The following is a 21,557-nucleotide window of genomic DNA, read 5'->3' as shown; positions in this document are numbered from 1 at the left end:
AAGTCATTTGTTTTATTTACTCCATATGAACAAGAACCGAGAAAACCAAACAATCACGATTAAACAAGTGTAGGCTGCCGCCAAATCAGATCATAGCGCTATGTGCGTAGCGCGCGCACATACAAGCACGCACACACATAGCCTACACATGCAGCATTAGGCCTACAACGTTACATTAATTATATTTATGGCGATAACAATAACAATATTTTTTTATTTCCCTTTTCTGGTTTACTATCTTTAACAATTTCAATGGGAAGAGTGGGCATGCTTCCGTGAACATAGCAAGTTAATTCTAGGAGGAATGCTGCATACGGCGACACGGAGATTTTCCTCCACTGAGCCGACATCTGTATTTTGAGATGTCGTTTCATTTTGACAGGTTTTAAGCTCTCATTCGCCAGAACATCGCCGCAAATCACACATTGTGGGTGGTCGAGGTTATCTTTAACTTGGCAAGTGAATCCATATTTCAGAAATTCTTTCTGATAAAGTCGACGCGCCGTTTGTTCTTTTTTATTCTCACCGGCCTGTAGACTTGTCCCATCTGAGGATCACGGAGGAGTAGACGCACTGGTAGATGGCACTTCCTAGCTTTTGTTCAATTTTTTAAGCAGCCACCTGTCCATTTTGGCTAGTAGGCTAGCTATGTCTTTTGTTTTGTTTTACTTAAAATAGCGGGAACAAGTTGAGTTTGCGTAGTGGAGCAGATAGTTACATTGAACTATCAGCGGACCAGTAGCCCATAGGCTGAACCAGATCTCATTGAAAGACGAAAACATTTCTCTCTCTTCTCTTAACAGCGTGTAAATAAGAAAAAGGCAGAAAAGGCCAATATTATTTTCCTTTGTTTCATCTAATAATAATTTCAGACTGAATACAGAAAATAATTGGCGACCCCACGGAAGTTTTTGGCGACCCCATTTGTGGTCGCGACCCCTAGTTTAAGAATCACTGATCTACGGTAACAGTGCTCTGAGGTCAAGTAGCTGATGTTTTGCCTGCACCTGTATTTGAATGTAAAACCTTGATACAGGCTGTGATTGGCACAGAAACCTGACAGAAAGGCAGTTAGTTGATTAAAAGGTGTTTTTCAATCATTTTGCCAATAAATGGCAGGTTGGATATGGGCCTGTAATTGTTTAAGATGCAAGTATCCAAGTTTTTCTTTTTGAGTGAGGGCTTTACGACAGCTGTTTTCAGGTGCTTTCTTGAAAAGTGCTAGACTAAAGTGATACATTTTACATTTGAAGCACACCAACCGTAAGTAGGTGAAAGACAGATTTGAGATACAGGCCACATCAGGAAGAGTTAAGATTTTGTACTGTTTTGTCGTCTATCAGACTGAATCCTGACATCAAGTTGAGTTCCCCCCTTTGCAGCTGATGGTTCCAGGTAGTGGTTGGTAGTTATTGGTAACTGAGAATATATGTTTTTTTTTACCAATTTCCCTTTGTAAAAAGATGCTAATTCATTAAATTCATCCATTGAGAGAAGCGCAGAATCTAGCTGAGAGGTGGGATTCATTAACTTCTCAACTGTTGAGAATTGCACATAAGTGTTGGTTATAGCTCACCTGATAATGTTAGAGAAATGTCTAATGATGTCTAATTGCATATCTCAGAGTTATATGTGTGGAGCATTTCTTTCAGATAGTGGATCTGAAGTTTATGTCGGTGCCATTTGCTTTCAGTCTTCCTGAAAAGGGGAGGAATCTGTTGTATAACTGTTGGATTTTGTTTCCATCGTGCTTTTTGTTTGTCTTTGACTGTTTTGAATTTGGGGATATGGCATCCATGATATGTACCACTTTTGAATTAAAATTATTCAATAAATCATCTACTGGCCTTGACAGTTGACCAGCGGTCTGTGAGAGTGCCTGCTCAAAAAGAGCACATACTGCATTTGGTCATTGATGACCCGCTTTCTCATCCTCTGTTCCAAATGTGTGGGGACATCGACATATCAAAGAACACAAAGAAATGATCAGCTATAGGGCCAGTTCCTTAACGGCTGTCGAGACATTGAGAGCATTTGTGATGACGAGGTTAAGGGTGTGGCCAAGGGAGGGTGCTGGCCCCTGTACATACTGAGTAAGGTTAGGGGTGTCAAGTAGATCAATTCAATCCTTGATGTATAAGTATATATACTCTTTTGATCCCGTGAGGGAAATTTTGGGGACCTGTAAAAAAGAAGAAACACTTGATGAGGGTATTCAAATGATGAAAATTCTCCAAGTGGTAATTGTTTACACTGAAAATATGCTTTGAATAATGTGGCTATTCCTCGTCCTCTCTTGTTTGTTTCTCTGAGACAGAGGAGCACTTTCCACTGTGAAACATTGACAATTTACTGCAAGACAGACCTTTATCACTGACTTCCAAAAAGCATCTTATGGCAGCACAATATGTCTTAAAATGTCACAATCTGAGGGACTTGCTGTGAGTAAACCTGTGTTTGTGTTAGTAGACAAATATGCACATGTGTGAGCTATCATCCTACAATGATTTCTACTGTTCATTTTGTAGTCACATGTTTATACCCACATTGCTGTATTTTTTCTTTCTTTCTTTTGTGATATACTGCCATTCGTAACACGAGCTTTGGCAACACTGCACTGAAAAGGTTCTGTGTGTGTGTGTGAGTGTGTGTGTGAGAGAGAGAGTATGTGTGTGTGTGTGTGTGTGTGTGTGTGTGTGTGTGTGTGTGAGAGAGAGAGAGAGAGTATATCTGTGTGTGTGTGTGTGTGTGAGAGAGAGAGAGTATATCTGTGTGTGTGTCTGTGTGTGTGTGTGAGAGAGAGACAGAGGGAGGGAAGGGGAGATAAAGAAAGAAAAAAGTGTGTGTGTGTGTGTGAAACCTGTGCTCTCAGTGTGTACACAAGTCAGTGTGTGTGAGAGATAAACAGAGAGAGAGACACACTCACAGACAGAGAAAAGAAAAGAGAGACTGAAAGGAGGGAAGAGCGTCTTTAAGAATGTCCCAGGAAGCAGCTCAACAGGCTCATCACACACATACACACACACACACACTCATCTTCTGCCCTTGTAGTGCACGCCGTGTGGAGGATGTGCAGAGTGGAGTGTGAGAGCTCGTCTCAGACAACAACGCCCTTTCCCCCCTCCCTCCGTCCTCCAGACCCAGCTTGACCCGACCTAGCCAGGCCAGATGATTCTAAGGAGTGTGCTTCTCAGAACTACACTTCTCAATGGGTCGCGAGAACGCCCCGAGAACGGCCCGAGAGTCCAGCTGTTCAGTGTGTGTGTGTGTGTGTGTGTGTGTGTCTGTTCTCCTGTGTCTAATCAGCGTCAAATTTGACATCTGGCCGCCACAGGCACCCCGGGCATCGAGGCCGGCCGGCCAGCCAGCCCACCACGCTTATTCTTTGTCATCACCAGAGGAACGTCCCGATCACCACAGCAGATTTGTCTGCACACCAAATCACACGTGACAAAGAAAATACGGTAAAGAAATCACAACAGTTGGCTGGGTCAAAAGCTCATTTGATATTTTCAACTATTGAATTTGTGAGATTGAATTCATAAAACTACTATGTAAGTGGCAACACAACAGTGTGTGTGTGCGTGTGTGTTTGAGAAATACAGAGATGAAGAAAAATTGAAAGAGAGGGCCTAACATGGTCGGGTGCAGTTTGCGTGTTGTGTTTGGTTAGTCCCATGGATATGTTTCTGTTTATAAACTAATACAATTTCCATCAATTAATTCAAAATGTACAAAAGTACATCACACAATCACTAGAATTCAAAATGTACAAAAGTAGCCTACATCACACAATCACTAGAATTCAAAATGTACAAAAGTAGCCTACATCACACAATCACTAGAATTCAACATTTATTGCTGCTCTGGCTCAGGCCTAGTGTTATTGTTGACTCTAGCGAATCGAAACGGCTAAATGTGATTGGTCGTTTGGCCATTGGGCCCGCCCAATGTCCTTCACTGCCACTCCCTCTGTCTCCGCAGCAGCGGCACGCGGTACTGTACGACGTGTCGGTCGCGCGCCCAACCTCCACTACTCGAGGGCGCGCGTTCGTACAGTAAACTTAACCCTGCACAATTCAGGGCGGCCTAGAGCTCCCCACGAGCATAACAACTGGAATCAAAGTGACAGTAAGACAGAAAGAGATCCATTTCCTCTTTTTTCTCCGTTGGACGCAGCTTTTTAAAATTCCTACCCGGTCTCGCATGCGGCTAGAGTCTGTGCCGCGCGTCGTGTCTGCCTACATGAGAGCACTTTGTCCGCGCGAGATTCCACAACATTCACGCACCTCTGGTTTTCCACAATGGTTAAATGTCTTGTTTAATGGTTGAGGTACGTACACATTTGTTTCTTTGTGATATTGTGTTGTTTTTCTGCTTAGTGTAAGCTTGCTATGGGAGTTTGGGTAGCTGCTAACGGGGAAGAAGTGGGGTTGTATTGTGATTTCCTTTTTTCATTCCTTAACCAAGAATAACACTTTGTAATTTTGTGTTTATTGGTTGTTTTTTTTATGGAATCAACATAAAACTAACATAGTAGGCTGCGACATTTTCTTAATGGACTTCATTTCAAATAGATGTATTTTTCTACAACTGTCAGTTCCTATATATTGGGTCTACAGGGGATTCTGTCACTGCGCACAATTGACAGCGGATACCGTAATCGCAAGGCTGTTGTCTCTCAACCAGCATGCAAAATGCATCCCACGCACACATTGCGCAGGAAGCTTGCTTGTCTTAAAATCGACGATGATTAGCTCTCAGATACCGATCCCCTGTGGCACGAACACCGGGCCCTTTGTCAAGCCATGGCGTTTAATATTCTGCCCCTATCCATTGCATCGACACAACGCAAATCACACTAGCGGCTGCGCATGCCAACACTTAGCCTGCCTGGCTTTAGTGAACTGCTGTTGTGTGTATCTCCCACAAGTAGCTTTCCGTAGTGCATGGGGACGTAATGTTAACGCGAACACACATTGGGGGGAAATCGCCACAGGTTGCTATCGTTGTTTCAAATCAAACAAGCTGATTACTAAGCCAGATAAATTCAAAGCGAAATAGGATTCGCTGAGATCGATGCGAAGCAGATGTGGCTATAGCTTAGGCTATCTTGCAGTCTGATGAATATCAGGATAATGCATAGTCGTTGACTACTTAAGCCAACCCGAGACATGGCCCAGGATGGCCGACACTTATGATTCGATGTCTCGGCAGAAGCCGCCCGAGCTGAGCTCCCGCTGTCGTTATTGTGAAAAGACAGAAACTGCAGATGGAAGGAAGACAGGAAGCGGATCTTTTCCTAGTGTCCAGTGAGCTCGAGATGGCTCAGGGCAGGCAAATTGCGAGCGATAAGAGCCTTATCCGGCGACAGATAGGGTTGTAAAAACATTTGGTCACACGTTATGGCTGTAATGTAATGCCTTTGTATACCAAGGTAGTTACATAATAACCACTCAAAGTGTAACCATTGTATTTCCACAGTTGCATGGCGCAGTCCACACAAAAGTCAGCTCTCATCTGTGCTTTGAAACGCTCTAAGTTTTGGCCTAGGCGTACCTATATATCACTTTTATTCGCACTGTCGCCTCTAAATGAATTCATTGTACGTGTGTCCTCTGCACTCCGAATAAGTCTATACCAGATTTTCCAAACTATAAACAGAATTGCAGAATTTAATAATAATAATAGAGTAAAAGTTCTTGTTGATGCAAGATCAATATAGTTGATAGTTATTCAGTGATCATTGAGGGCTGTATACCCTATAGGCCTACTTTATAAACCGATTCAACTTATACTGACTTATTTCAGTGTCAGTTATACATGTACTCTGTCAGAGACTAAACTAATACCACATTGCTTATAAGGGCACAGACGGTTCCTGTATTCTGGACCGGTGTTATATTTTAAAGCTGTAGATTCATTACACTCTGCCATTCCACGAAAGAGTGGTGGTCAAACTCTGAATTTGTTTTTGATGAAATTGTGTGTGTTCTGTTTGAGAGAGAGAGTGAAAGAGAGAGGGTACATGGAGTGTGCAGTCTGTGTGTGTGTGTGTGTGTGTGTGTGTGTGTGTGTGTGTTGAAGTAAGTGCTGACACAAGACAACATAAGAATCCGAAAAAGGACAACTCTGGATCAACAGGATGTGAGGAAAGATGGTTGAGAAGAAGAAGAAAGAGAGAGAGGGAGGGAATGGAGAGAGATATTCCACCAGAGATGGGAAAGAGGAGATATGTATGATGTGGGAAATGTTATGATTGTTTTGGCTAAGCTATTTAAGTTAACCTTATGCACCAAGTACTTGACATAGAGACACACAGTTACATTAGTGCACACACACACACAGTACATACTACATACACACAATGAAACTCTAAACACTGAATCCAGATAAGATATATATCACTAATGTATATCACATCTTAGTCAGATCACTAATGTATATTACATCTTAGTCAGATCACTAATGTATATCACATCTTAGTCAGATCACTAATGTATACTAGGAACACAGTCTATCAGAGCCAAACAGACAGTGACTGAGAGAGATGGGGGGGTAGGTGTAAACATTGACAAACACACAACGTCACACTCACAGTGAACAGCTTACCAGGAGTTTGTGTTAAGCCAAGCCTGTTGCTTTTCTATATAAACATACCAAAGCAGTGCATTTTGTACATTATATTCCCTCTGAGTTGCTCACGTCTGTCAGTTTAAGAAGCACGTAGGACCAGCGTGAATGTGAGAATATGTGTGTGTTTCTCAGTTACCCAGGGTCAGACAAGCCACATGCAAGGTCTGGTATAGGCTATGTATTAGGCTGAACTCAATGTGAGTAGCATCTTTGGTCATACCCCTCTTTCAATGCCTATATCATTTTGAGTTATTGAAGATTAATAAGCTGATAATAAACATTGTGTGTGCTGTTTCCTCAGTATAGATGTCTTGTTTGGAATGGTAAAAGAATAATTCGTACATTTTGACCTGCAGGGGGAGTCTGGCTGAAGCTAACTAGCTAAACTTTGCATATTGGCATTAACAATTTTGCCTGGAATTGTAAGTCTTGCAATGTTTATGGAATAAAATCGTGTTATTTCTTCTGTGTAAGACAATATGTCACAAACACCATGACATAAAATTGTTCTAAAACCTCACACCAGCAATTTGACATGACAAATATTTTGAAACATCTGTCAACGCCTTGTAACGTTTAATTCACACCACTGTCACTTGTCTCTGCAAAATGATTGTCTCGTCGTAAAACTTTTGTGTGAATTGGCCTTTAATTGGGGAGAATTCGAGAATAATAAAATGCTGACAGCCAATCAGTATCCATCTAATTTTAGACATCACATTTCATCAACTCAAGGGGAGACTTTCCTTATTATAGGTCATTGTGGATGCTCCTGTTGTTATACTAGTTATCTAGTTCCTCATGTGAGCGGCCCTTAATGTGAGGGGACCAGGGGGTGTAGCCTACTGTACATTAGCTTCCTTTCAGCTTCACTGCCATACCATGTGATTCGAGACAAGATGAGACCCTCACTGACCATGGCCATTTGGGGAGACAAACTCAAGTTCAAAAGCAGGGTTGGGACAAACAAGCTAAGCAGTGGAGGCCATTTGGGGAGACAAACTCAAGTTCAAAAGCAGGGTTGGGACAAACAAGCCATTGGGGAGACAAACTCAAGTTTAAAAGCAGGGTTGGGACAAGCTGAAGTTCAAAAGCAGGGTTGGGACAAACTCGAGTTCAAAAGCAGGGTTGGGACAAACTCAAGTTCAAAATCGCTTTTTTATTCAGCGGCCGCTCTGTCCCGCTCCATATTCGCTCCGATACCGCTCACGCCACGAGAGTGAGGCATGCCCAAATCCACCCTGACCTCACATCTTCATAGTGTAACCATAACCGCTACAATTCAAAACAAACAAATTGTAACGGATTAGGCATAGGCAGAGCTTTGTTCAAGAGAAGCTTTTATGGGCTAGCATTCAGAATCATGGGAGAGAATAAAAATCATGAAAACAGCGCACACTAGGCATGTCAAACACACACACACACTACACATACAGGAGTGGACGCAGCCCCCCACACAAAAAGGATCAGACACGAGGAAGACCTAAAAGGGTAACACGCTACACTAAAACACGGACATTAAAACAGTAAATAAAGGCATTAACACACACAAACAACCCCCAGAGTTCTCCCCCGTATCCCAGAATGCATTGTCCCAGAGTCCGTAGCACATAGGACTAGTCCAGCATGCCGTTGTTACAGTAAGTTCGTTGGGGATGAAGTCGCTAAATATTTTAGAAACTGAAAGTCATAGGGCTTACAAGCGTACTATTCCTACAAAACAACTAGATACTAACAATGTAGAGCAAGAACAACTATGTGGTGACACTGTTCCAGTGAGATTTATTTTGGAATACACATCGCGGAAACATGAGTGTGCTAAGCAAAGATCAAAGAAAAACGTGAGCAATTTGAATAGCCTATGCTTTAAGTAAGGCTGAAGTAAAACTCGGATGCTAAACCTGTATTAATTAGGCAATTAATCCCACGTATCCTTTTAGTTTTAGGCTTATGTGTAGTGACGTTGGCAAGATTGTTCGTTGTTGCACTGTCGGTGTTGCATCTTTTACAATACATTTTACAATACATGTTCTATGAGTGACATTGCCGTTGCTCTTAGTTCTTTGGGATTTAAGTTTTCTAAGGTGACAATTCGGCTTTAAATTGGAGCGAGCATGGAGCGATTTCACTGGAGCAGGAGGATTTTGAAGTGGAGCGGGGAGCGAAATTGAGCGGAGTGGCCTGACGTGAATTTGAGCGGAGGAGCGGCCGAGTGCACGGCCACCTGAGCGAGGAGCGGGATATACGCACCGCTCAGCTCCGCTCACTAGCTCTGGTTGGGACAAACAAGCTAAGCAGCGGAGGGCAAGTAGGCCTACCAGTAATGCTGCTTTAGTGAAATGAGGAAGTTTTCAACAGTCCTGTTTAGTAGGCGTGATGGAAAAAATCCAGTAGGCTAAGTTATAAATTCAAATTCCTGACACCATCAATGTAATAGTTATGTGATTACTGATTACTAGAGCGGATCAAGCCATGGACTCTGTCTACAGTCATTTATTTAGAGGCGATGCTTGTTGTTCGTGGCGCTATGAATAGAACCTTTGGTTTCTGGAAGGGCTTTGTGCAAAATACATGTTTTTTGTTGTCGTACGATATACTGTCACATCAAATAATTCATTGTATAGCAAGCAAAGCAGACACAACACATTTGAAATCAGCAACTGTGGCACTGTGTGCCCTCTCTATTCATTTCATATTTACTGTGTATTTTAATTGATGTATTGTGTTGTTTTGTTGCTAGAGAAAGATGTCACAAGCACCAATGGCCTGTTCCCAGAGGACACAAACACAGATATCATGTATACATGAGAGTGTTCACCCCACTCCAACACCCTTGAGATTAAAAACATCTTCTCAATGAAAATCATTTAAATGAAGCATGAGAAGTAATAATAGTATTCACATTCCAACAAGGATCACTCCTACGCAGTGATATGTGTGGCCACCTGTTCACAGTTTCCTACCTGCCAATATTTAGGCTTTAAAAAATATGAGAGATTTTGTGTTGTTTTGTTTTGTTTTGTTTTGTTTTGTTTTGTTGTGTGTGGGAGATTTGTTCCAGGAACTGTTTATGGTTGAAGTTGCCAAGTTGTCAGTGCCACGTAGAGGGTGTTGGGGAGGGAATAGATGGGGCATGCAAGGCTATTAGACCCTGCTGGAGTATGTTTACTTTGCACTTGATCTTCTGAAGTACATTACAATGCAATGCATGCACACATTTAGATCTTCTAGGCACATGGCACAATTACTGTTAAATTTAATATTAAGTTCATGGTATAGTGAAGTATAACTGGGTGTAAGCTTAATGTGGCCTAAATATGTATCCCATCCCAAGGTTTACACAAAATAAGGCTGAATACCAGCATTTGTAGTCTAGTAGGTGCTTAGAAATTCAAAAACAAAGATAGTTGTGCACTGTCTAGTCATCCCCAAAGCTGACCTTGAGCCTCACACTTTCCCATGGGCATTCATGAAGACCCACATTTTTGCACTATACAAGTTAAATGTATTATTATTATTTTATATAAAAGTTTCTTTGTCATACGCTTAAAAATTCCAACCTAGCATGAACTCATTAATTCCTATGCGATGTCACTATATATATCATCATGAATAAGTAAAAGTGTGTCCTTGTTGAGATGCTGACCAACTAATTAACTAATTAACACTTCAACCGAAGAAAAAGGTTCTGTGGCACACTCAAACTTCTGATGCACAAAATTATTTTATCTGACTAATGTTTCACCGTTCCCTTACACCTTCATCAGGGTAATAACAATAAGCGGAATCATTCAAGTCAAGGTGTTTTCTATAACATGAAAATATCAACATATGCATACTTTCATCCTTCCTTTTAGACAAGACTTTTAGTCTTGTCTAAAAGTCTCTAGACGTTAGGCATATTGAGAGGACACTTGACTGTGGGCTCCCTTCAGAAAGTTTATGTTTACATTTTTATATCAAAGTTCTACAGTTATGTCTGACCCTGTACGACTAACTTTATCTCTCTGCTCCTCATGTGTGTCAGGAGCAGAAGGTGAAGTGCGAAGACTAATTAGAGAAAGTTCATGGGGGCAGAGCCAAACATAGTTGGGTTAATTAACTACACTACCCAGAAACCTTAGGGCCATCTATTAATAGAGCTAAGGAATAAAAAGGTGCTAAAAACAGATGCATGCCTGGCAATTGGTGCAAACTGAAAGGGTTGTACTGTGTTGTTTCCCACATGCCTGACAACTCAGAAGTCCGAGGTGGAGGTTTCAATTCCGGGGAACATGTACTTGCCCCAAGTTTAGAAGTAGGGACTCAGACTTTGAGTGACACTCTATTGTATTTTTTTTGTTAAATGTTAAAAGTCATGACGTCCAGGTCTGGAACGCAACTGGGAAATTCCAAGTTGGAGATAAACCAACTTCCAAGTTGTCTGGAACGTAGCATATGTATTCAGGTGCCCGACTCCTTGCCAATAGCACCAAATAATAATAATAATAATAATAATAAATAATAATAATAATACATTTAACTTGCCAAGAGCACCAAACTGCGCTTGATGTTCTCAGAATAGGGTCTATACTACAGTAGGATCAACAAACACTAGTGGGAGACACTGGACACTGGCTGATGGTTTGAAAACAAATATGTTTTGCTACTGAAGTATAGTATAGTATAAGTATACTTATACTATACTTAAACTGGCTGATGGTTTGAAAACAAATATGTTTTGCTTGTTAGTTGAAAGATGGGAAGTACTGTTGCCATTGTAATGGTGAATATTGACTGAAGACCAGACAGTTTGATGTCGTCTATATATGTGTGTCAAAGAAGCCGAATAGTTTCAAACGTAGGATCTTTCCCACTCTGGCCAGTGAGCTTGAGATGGACGTGCTGCCGTGGCTAGAGGAATGCGCGTTGACTGGGAGCCAAACAGTAGGTCACTGGGAAGAGCGGATCCTGTTTGAGGTGTTTGTGAAACAGGAAGTCATGTGCTGCTTCCCTCCTCTCTGGGCCTGGAAGGCATGCGGTTCACGCGTGTGAACGTCTGTGGGGGGGTGGGGGGGGGGGGGTAATGGCCCAGGACACTGTCTGAGTCAACAGGTATGAAAAAATAAAAGGGTCTAATTCATGTAATAATGGCATATTAATTCTTCCTTTCTGTCTTTCTGTTCTTGCCACCATTGTCCATCCCCAACCAGAGGTGTGGGCAGATAGCGTTTGAAGGTCCAGATCAGAATGCCATCCGGGTTCGCATGCTGGGTAAGTAAGCAGTGTTATTGAATCACTTTGGCATTCTTCATTTCTATGCTCCCTGTTTGTCTGCCGAGCTGGTTGCAAACACACACACACACACACACACACACACACACACACACACACACACACCCTCCCCCCAATGAAGCCTTTCCCTCTTTGACATGTGCCGCCTGGCGTCTCGGTCGATCGCTCCCGGTAACGTTCTGTTCCCGTTCTCCCCCTTGCAGTCGCTCTCCCGCGCTCGGGGCGAGAACAGAAACCGTAAACACAAACACATGCTCGAAAGCAAACAATCAGCCGCTTGAGCCACAGTGCCCATCAGGGGTCGGGGGAAGTGGCGGGCTTTGCCATGGCGACATGTGGGGAAATCACATGCCGGTATTGGCCGCGCAAGAGAAGAGCCGTTTGTGAAGGTGTCTGCCGAGAAGACGAAGGAACGATCCGGTTAAGGTCACGAATGCACAATCTGTCACGCCAACCACTGCAGTGTGACCTGAATCCACCTTGTGCCACTTTTTGCGCTGTAAGTGAGTATGTGTCTCTTGAACTCTCTTGAAGTCTCTTGAAGTACACTACGTGTCAGTGAGTTTGCTTCTCTTGAAGTACACTACGTGTCAGTGAGTGTCAGTTAGTTTGCGTCTCTTGAAGTACACTACGTGTCAGTGAGTGTCAGTTAGTTTGCGTCTCTTGAAGTACACTACTATGTCAGTGTGTGTCAGTGAGTAACTGGAACATAGGTTGCGCGTCGGGTTAAGTACACTGTGTCAGTGTGTGTCAGTGAGTAACTGGCACATAGGTTGCGCGTCGGGTTAAGTACACTGTGTCAGTGTGTGTCAGTGAGTAACTGGCACATAGGTTGTGCGTCTCAGTAAAGTGTGTGTGTCTGCCACCACGTAAGCCCTATCCCTGTCAATCATTTCAGAGCTTAAAGACTAGTGAATGGGACAAGAATGTGTACGAGATTAGAGAATATTGGCTGATGTAAGGCCTGATCTTCATATAGGACATGAGAGGTACGTTTCCCATATGTGGATTAAGTCAAGTGCTAGATTTAAACCTCAATGAAAATCTCCATTGCAGTAATCTAGGACTAGGCTTAATCCACCTATGGGACACTGGGCCATAGTGTGTTTGAAGTGTAGTGCATGGTAGCAGTGTACGGTTGTCTCATTATAGTATGTAGGCTTGTGTCACATTACAGTAAGTATACTTGCCTTGACAAAGTATTGTTTTCTAATTACAGTAAGTGTGTTGTGCCAACAAATTAAAATAAGTTTGTGTTTGTGTATATTTCTGATTAATTATTCATGTGGTTGTCATACATTGCACTATGTAAGGTTGTGTGTTGTTAAGTAAGTGTGCTGTGTATGAGGAGAGGTTCTCACGTTATGCGGACTCATATTTCATTAGCTCTTATGCGGACTCATATTTCATTAGCTCTTATGCGGACTCATATTTCATTAGCTGTGATGCACAGTCTCACAGACACATGCCCTGTGACAAGCTTCCGCTTTCCCCTCCAGCCTAGGGCTGTTCTTGTTCCTCTGTTCTGTGTGTGTGTGTGTGTGTGTGTCTGTGTGTGTGTCTGTGTGTGTCCATGTGTGTGTGTGTATGGGGGATGTCCCTGGTTGTGTGAGTGTGTGTGTGTGACTGTGTGTGTCAGTGTGTGTGTAGTTAGAGCTTCAGTGTGCTATCCTGCTGTATGCTGCTGAAAACTCAATGATGATAAGGTCAATTTTAATTTACAGTTGTCATTGCACAGTTCAAACATCTTGTCTGTGTGTGTGTGTGTGTGTGTGTGTGTGTGTGTGTGTGGTGGGGGGGGGGGGGTAGAAGGTTAAGATATCAGTACACATTTGACAAACCAATGCAAAGTCAATCCTAGATAGTCCTAGTGCTGGGCGGTATACCGGTTCACACCGTATACCGGTGTGTATTTTCGTTATGATATGCTATTTGATTACACAACGTTTGGAACGCTGCGCGACAGTGTTTCAGACGGGACTTTTTTCACACGCACGCATGATGCCACTGCGAGGCATAGTGAGGGTAAACACAAAACACCTTAAGTTTTTCCCCTGAAGTATGACCCATAAGGCTTCATTTCTCCTTAGATAAGAGGTTTATTTAAGGGTGTTGCACAGAATACCTTAAATTGTTTCTTTAGTTAAGGAAAAACGTTAAGGGATAGTGCATTGAAAGGGATTTACCGTCACGAAAATTCTATTGAGATTAATCAACAGCTGTAGCTAGCTGGCTAGTAGGTGATGTCGTTAGTTAGCAACCCACTGAACACAGTGAAGTTTAATGAGCTTTAGTGCTGCCGCGATTAGTCGACTTAGTCGACCTAATCGACCATGAAAATTAGTCGACGGCAATTTTTTTAGTCGATGAGTCGTTTTACTATTGACCGCCTATTTATTTTTGGTCTCACACGGCTGTAATGTTATATTAACTCTATGTTATTAACTCTTGAAAAGTACAATGACTGTCTTTGGATGTTAAACAGGCTACTAAGACTTTGGCATGTTTTAAACCCCACTATGCACGCAAGTGTTAACGCCAGCAGCAAAGCTGCGTGCCTGCCTGCTTTCAGCGCAATTAATTATTAGGCAGAGCTAAGTGGGGGGAATAAGCTAGTAGGTTACGCTAGTCCAGACTCTGACTAATATAGTAGCCTATTGTGGAAATTGAAATAAATGAAGTGAAGTGTCTCACGTTGACAACGCAACGGCGTGTCATTACTGTAATTCATTCATACAAAAAAACTTTAAACCGAACATGCCGCCGCCCGTGATATCAACAATCAAGGTGCGCGTCATTTCCCATGGTCAATAAGTCACGACGCATATTTTTTTAGCGTTCAAGCCAACTGATAAAGTGAAGTAACCTATGTGGTAAGACGCGCAAAGTGCCTGTAGCCTACTTGTTTTGAACATGCTGATGTTAGGCTCATTTGCAAAGTCCTCAACTCCTGTCGCCTTTCAAAGTCCAGCGTTTCTCAAACTATGGGCCGCGCGGACCAGCACCGGCCGTAACGTGGACATTGCTGGTCCGGAGCCGCGGAGTGAAATTATTCCCGGGGCTTCGTCTGAGAATTTGCTGCGCAATTGATCAAGGAACCGCGGACCGACAGAAAAAGAAAACAAACTTTTCTGCAATCAGTATGAATTACTTGCTAATTTGGTGTCATCAAACATAGAGGCATACAATTAAATGGTGGTATGAGCGTTCATTCAATGCGCGAGAGAAACTGAAACCACTTGATAACGTTGGTAGCAAATCTCCAATTCAACCTATTGGAAAGCTATTTAATTATGAAACTACATTTAATAGAACAATGTGGATTTATGCAACTTCCATAAAAACAGAGCACAGACTATAATACACTATCTAGAGTATTGTATAGTCAAATTTGAATAACGTGGCCAAAAGCTTGTGGCATAATTAAATATGTAAATATTCTTTCCATTTGCCTACCAGTATATGATGCTTGCATGAGGGAAACATCCCAAAACGATGACACCCATATAATTGCTGCTGTTTTGAGAAGTATTTATCATGCAACCATGCAAAAGCAATGGAACTATTCTAATTATATTTTACATTAGTAAAGCAGTCCTCTGATGTGCATGTTTTCAAACTTTTTGTGAACAATGTTAGCACTTTAAACACTGGCTGCTTTGAAGTGCATGTATAACAAAAGGGGCAGAAATCGCCTTAACCTACAGCAACTTAAACGGTCCTCACCTACAGAAACCTCTTTCTCCATGAGCTTGTGGAACTGTCAATCCGCAGTCAACAAAACGGACTTCATAGCTGGCTATGCCAACCATCTTTCGTTGGAACTCCTTGCTCTCACTGAGACTTGGATCAAACCATAGAACACAGCCACCCTGGCTGCAATCTCCACTAACCTTACACTATCCCACACCCCTCGTCCATCTGGACGAGGAGGTGGGGCGGGCCTGCTGATCTCCAACAAATGGAAATTCACCCCGCTACTGCCTTCAAACAAATATGTCTCATTCGAATTCCATGCCATCACAGTGATCGCCCCAGCAAAACTCTACGTGCTGGTCATCTACCGCCCTCCAGGCCAACTAGGCGACTTTTTGGACGAACTTGACACTCTGCTGTCCTCCATCCCTGAGCATGACTGTCCGCTTCTTGTTCTCGGCGATATCAACATCCACTTAGATGCCCCAGGCTCAGCGGACTTTTTGGCCCTGATCCACTCCTTTGACCTCAAACTGGTTCAAAGCCCACCGACACACAAAGCTGGCAAAGAGCTTGACTTGATCTTCACTCGGAACTGCAGCACAGACACCCTCACGGTGACGCCTCTCCATCTTTCTGACCACTTCTTCATCCAGTTCAACGTCAGCCTGACAGAACAGCCTCCGGCTCCTCAGCCGATGGTCACGTTCCGCCGCAACATCCGGAACCTGTCTCCAACGCACTTTTCCTCTGTGGTTGCCTCCGGTCTACCTCCACTCAACACCTTCTCCTCTCTGGAGGTTAATGAGGCCACAGACTCGCTCTGCTCCACACTGAGCTCGTGTCTAGACGAGCTGTGCCCTCTTACCACAAGGCCAGCTCGATCCAAACACTCTCATCCATGGCTAAATGATACCCTCCGATCGCAGCGCACCAAACTCAGAGCCGCGGAGAGGAAATGGCACAAATCCAAACTAACTGATGACCTCAAAAACTACCAGACACTCCTGACTTCCTTCTCAGCCAGCATCACTGCTGCTAAGACGGCTTTCTACAATGACAAAATCAACAGCGCTACAGACACTCGAAAGCTTTTTTCAACCTTCAAATCGCTACTCAACCCTCAGATGCCTCCTCCTCCATCCAGCCTTACTGCAGATACCCTCGCCTCATTTTTTACAAACAAAGTGGCGGCAATCAGCAGTCAATTCTCTACATGCCCACTACACGCATCTGACTCAGATACCGCACTCCTACAACCTCTAGGGACTGCTAGATCATCTTTTTCAGCATTCACGCCTCTCTCCGAGAATGAAGTATCTAGACTCCTGACATGCAGCCGTCCTACCACATGCTCGCTGGACCCTATACCTAAGAGCCTACTTCAGTCCATCAGCCCGACCATCGCACCAGCAATCACACACGTGATCAATGCCTCGCTAACCTCCGGCACATTTCCAACAGCGTTCAAAATGGCCCGGGTAACACCGTTACTTAAGAAAGCTTCTCTCAACCCTGCTCAAGTCGAGAACTACCGCCCTGTCTCACTCCTGCCTTTCCTATCCAAAGGCATTGAACGAGCAGTCTCCAAACAGGTCTCTGACTTCCTTTCACAGAACAACCTTCTGGATCCAAATCAGTCTGGGTTCAAAAGCGGCCACTCTACCGAAACGGCTCTGCTGTCTGTAACAGAAGCCTTAAAAGAAGCCAGGGCGACCGCTCGGTCATCAGTACTCATTCTGCTTGACTTATCGGCTGCCTTTGACACGGTTAATCACCGCATCCTTCTCTCTATACTCGCTAACATGGGAATCTCCGGTTCTGCTCTCTCCTGGTTTGAATCCTACCTCACAGGACGCTCGTTTAACGTATCATGGCTTGGTCAGCTATCTGCACCTCACCATCTCACCACAGGGGTCCCCCAGGGCTCAGTACTGGGCCCCCTTCTCTTTGCTATCTACACCACCTCCTTGGGACAGATTATCCGTTCGCATGGCTTCTCATACCACTGATATGCAGACGACACACAGCTCTATCTGTCCTTTCCACCTGATGACCCCTTGGTTTCAGCACGGATCTCGGATTGCCTCTCAGACATAGCTACATGGATGAAGGCACACCACCTCCAGCTGAACCTCTCAAAGACTGAACTGCTGGTCCTCCCAGCTAAACCTACCATACACCACGACATCAACATCAAATTTGACTCCCTGTCTGTTTCACCTACCAGGACTGCAAGAAATCTAGGAGTTGTTCTCGACAACCAACTAAACTTCTCAGATCATGTTGCCTCAGTCGCCCGGTCATGCCGTTTCGCACTCTACAATATACGGAAAATCAGGGCTTACTTAACTCAAGATGCCACCCAACTTCTGGTTCAGGCAATAGTCATCTCACGACTCGACTACTGCAACACCCTCCTGGAAGGTCTCCCAGCCTGCGCAGTGAAACCACTTCAGATGATCCAGAACGCGGCGGCGCGCCTGGTCTACAACCAACCCAAGAGGGCACATGTTACCCCGCTACTCATCCAGCTACATTGGCTACCTATGGCGGCCCGCATCAAATTCAAGGCTCTAACGCTTGCCTACAAAGTAGTCTCCGGTTCTGCTCCCACCTACTTGAATGCCTTCATACAGACATACGCTACCTCCAGACCGCTGCGCTCCTCAGACGAACGACGTCTAGCTCTACCTCCGGTACGCTCAGGCCAATCCAAACTTTTCTCATCTGTTGTTCCTCGTTGGTGGAACACACTGCCAGTTCCTACAAGGGCAGGGACATCCCTCTCCATTTTCAAAAAACTCCTGAAGACCCAGCTCTTTAGAGAACATCTCCTCTCATAGCAACACTTACAACAAGTCTTGCTGATCCTAGCACTCACCAGCCGTCTTAAACGGACACGTAACTGTTAAAAACAGCACTCACTGATGCACTTATTCTTACTGTACTTATTCTTATGTTTTTTAAATTGTCCTAATATTGTTGAGAATTGCTCTAAAACTTAAACTGTTTACCATGTTGTTAAAAATGCGTCAGCCAAATGTAATGTAATGTAATAATAATGATAATTTGATGGGGGGTGGGTTCATGTAGGTGGGCCCTATGACCCCAAAGTATGCCATGACCGGGCCTCAGGTCAAAGAAGTTGTCTATGTCGATGGCAACACTGGCATACAAATAAAGTCTATCAAAGGTCTGACATTACTGTAGATCTGAAGGTAGCATTTTAAATTGGTGTTTTTTTTTAATACATAATGTTTTTGAACAGTTTACTTACAGTAATACAGCTTCTAACAAAAGTAGGGTGATATATATTTTACGTTTTCCCTTTAGTTGAGTTCAAAATAAAACGTACACAACAAAATAACAAACACTTGATTTTAAAAAAAAATAGTCGTTTAGATTAGTCGACTAATCGAAAAATTAGTCGAAAGATTAGTCGTTAGAAAATTAGTCGTTAGTGGCAGCACTAATGAGCTTATCATTCATCTCACCTTAAGAATATTCGCTGAAATTATCCAGGTAGCAAGTAAAGCATGTTATAGCCATGCACTGAGCAATACTAGCTGGCTAGTTAGAAATGATCCTGACTGTCATCAGTGCACCAAAACAAACTTTTTTGTTAATGTTTTGCCTAGCGAATCGAACCGAAGCTCATGGCAGGCTAACAAGACATCCACATCCACATGAAGTTAACGTTAGCCTACCACTAACGTCATGTAAACCACACAATAACAATAAGGCATGTTTCTGATAGGCCTATTTGACAGAGTAAGCATATTAGCAGAGAGGTTTCATTTAAAATTTTCAAAAAAGTATAAAGTTGCACTACTTTTTATGAAATTTGCACAGTAAAAGTTCTGTATTTTGACTGCAATTGTCTTTGCATTCTGATTAGATTCTTCATTAGAATCATGAGTGGCTCTTTGTAAACAGCATCATTTTCTGGGGCCATGCAAAACTGCATTACCACTAGTGTGGAGTTATTCTACATCATGACAGTAAAATAGACCATCCTTAGTCAATGTACTGCAGCAATTCCTCTCTCAACCTGTAGAAAATGCTGTGAACATCTGATTATGCATGGAAAAAAAAATACCGTCATATACCGTGAAACCGTAAGAATTTAGAAAAATACCGTGATATACATTTTTGGTCATACCGCCCAGCACTAGATAGTCCTGTTTGTTTTGGGGACAAGCTCATTGTTGATGTGTTTATTGTTGTCAGAAATGCTGCAGACAGGACACTTGTGTCCAGTAAGAGTGTGAGCAGCACTATCATCACACTATCTGAAAGCTTCTTGTGCCAGAGATCTAGACATTGAGTAGATTACTTGTCTCTAGTTGTATATCTGTAACGCACACGTAAACATGTATGTATGTGTGTGTGTGTGTGTGTGTGTATGCATATGGGTGTACACTTCCCTCTGAATCACTAATCCCCCCCTTCCCTCCCACTCTCTCTCTCTCTCTCTCTCTCTATCTCCCTCCCTCTTTCACTCACTCTCCCTCTCTGTCGCGCGTGCACGCATTTTCTCACACACCGCCTGATGAGTTGAGCTGCTCAGCAAGGCAGTTTAAATGTACTCATCGCTCTGCACACGACTCCGGCAGCAGAATGAGGGAGAGAGAGAGAGAGGGAGAGAGAGAGAGAGACTTTGAACTGTAGCATGGAGAGAGGGAGGGCAGAGTTGAAAGAGTAGAACAGGCAGCTCGAGGGGGAGTGTGGGACTCGTCGGAGTGTGTGAGCGAAGGAGTGGAAAGAAGAGAAAGAGAGAGAGAGGGAAGAGAGAGGGAGAGGGAAGAGGAATGTCACACATACGCATGAGACACAGCACGGAGAGGACAGGAGACCTGGCGCTGCACTCTGCTCTCTCGCTTTCTGCTTTCTGACCGCCGTCTGTCCGCCCACCCAACCATTTCTCTCGGACAGCCGAGCGGCTCGTCGTCTGCAAATTCGGCTCGGTTCAGCTCGTGAATCTTAGGCGCCGACTGGCTCATCAGGGACCACTGCTGTTGTGTGGGTCAAAACCAGTGGCATTGCTCTGAGGACCGTCCGGCGCTCAGCCTCGAGGAGCATGCCCGTGCTGAACGGGCTATGGACCGGCGTCAGAGACCAGACTCTGAGGGCCAGGGAGGGGCCCGGGTCGGAGTCCACATCCCGGTCGCGGTCGGGGTCCGTGCCGGCCTGGGTTTGGCCCCTGGGGGCCCCGGTACAGTGCGGGGGGCTTCCCCTGGAGCTCCCGGCCCTCCTGAAACGCATACGCACCGTGTGGAGGGCTAGATTGACCCTCCTGGGCCCCCGTAGGGCAGAGGCAGAGGACGCCTGCTCGTGCCTCACAGGTAATGAATGGGGATGTGTGAAGTATGGTTGATTGGACACTGTGAAGTAGCATGTGCATAGTGATTTTATGGAGTATGGTTAATGGAATACCATGAAGCATGAATAATTGAATGGTGTGAAAAATGGTAAATGGGACACCAAAGTAACGTTATGGTTAATGGGATATGGTGAAGTAACGTTCTGGTTAATGGGATATGCTGAAGTAACGTTCTGGTTAATAGGATATGGTGAAGTAACGTTATGGTTAATGGGATATGCTGAAGTAACGTTATGGTTAATGGGATATGGTGAAGTAACATTTTGGTTAATGGGATATGGTGAAGTAACGTTCTGGTTAATGGGAGTAACGTTCTGGTTAATGGGATATGGTGAAGTAACGTTCTGGTTAATGGGATATGGTGAAGTAACGTTATGGTTAATGGGATATGGTGAAGTAACGTTCTGGTTAATGGGATATGGTGAAGTAACGGTCTGGTTAATGGGATATGCTGATGTAACGGTCTGGTTAATGGATTATGGTGAAGTAACGTTCTGGTTAATGGGAGTAACGTTATGGTTAATGGGATATGGTGAAGTAACGTTATGGTTAATGGGATATGGTG

At 43.7% G+C, this 21,557-nt stretch overlaps 1 protein-coding gene across 2 annotated transcripts in view; it reads left to right on the top strand.

Moving 5' to 3' along the window:
- The first annotated feature begins 4,010 nt into the window (after nucleotides 1–4,010).
- The window catches only part of LOC143110211 (3',5'-cyclic-AMP phosphodiesterase 7B-like), a 77,675-nt gene continuing 60,128 nt past the window's right edge, over nucleotides 4,011–21,557 (top strand). The window contains exons 1-2 of one of the 2 annotated variants that reach the window (XM_076273100.1): nucleotides 4,011–4,333; nucleotides 11,829–11,889. In XM_076273100.1, coding sequence (XP_076129215.1) covers nucleotides 4,313–4,333; nucleotides 11,829–11,889 — 82 coding nt within the window. In that variant the 5' untranslated portion in view covers nucleotides 4,011–4,312. Of the gene's footprint in view, nucleotides 4,334–11,828; nucleotides 11,890–20,333; nucleotides 20,955–21,557 lie in introns of those variants that run through there. The other variant, XM_076273099.1, reaches the window with a different exon arrangement.

This window comes from Alosa pseudoharengus, unplaced genomic scaffold (genome assembly GCF_046254945.1).
Source record: "Alosa pseudoharengus isolate Yale_2024_CS ecotype anadromous, Long Island Sound unplaced genomic scaffold, YU_APseudo_1.1 YU_APseudo_1.1_scf_7, whole genome shotgun sequence".
Classification (NCBI taxonomy): domain Eukaryota; kingdom Metazoa; phylum Chordata; class Actinopteri; order Clupeiformes; family Clupeidae; genus Alosa; species Alosa pseudoharengus.
The sequence above is the reverse complement of the archived record's forward strand: the minus strand, read 5'-3'. Positions and strand labels throughout refer to the sequence as shown.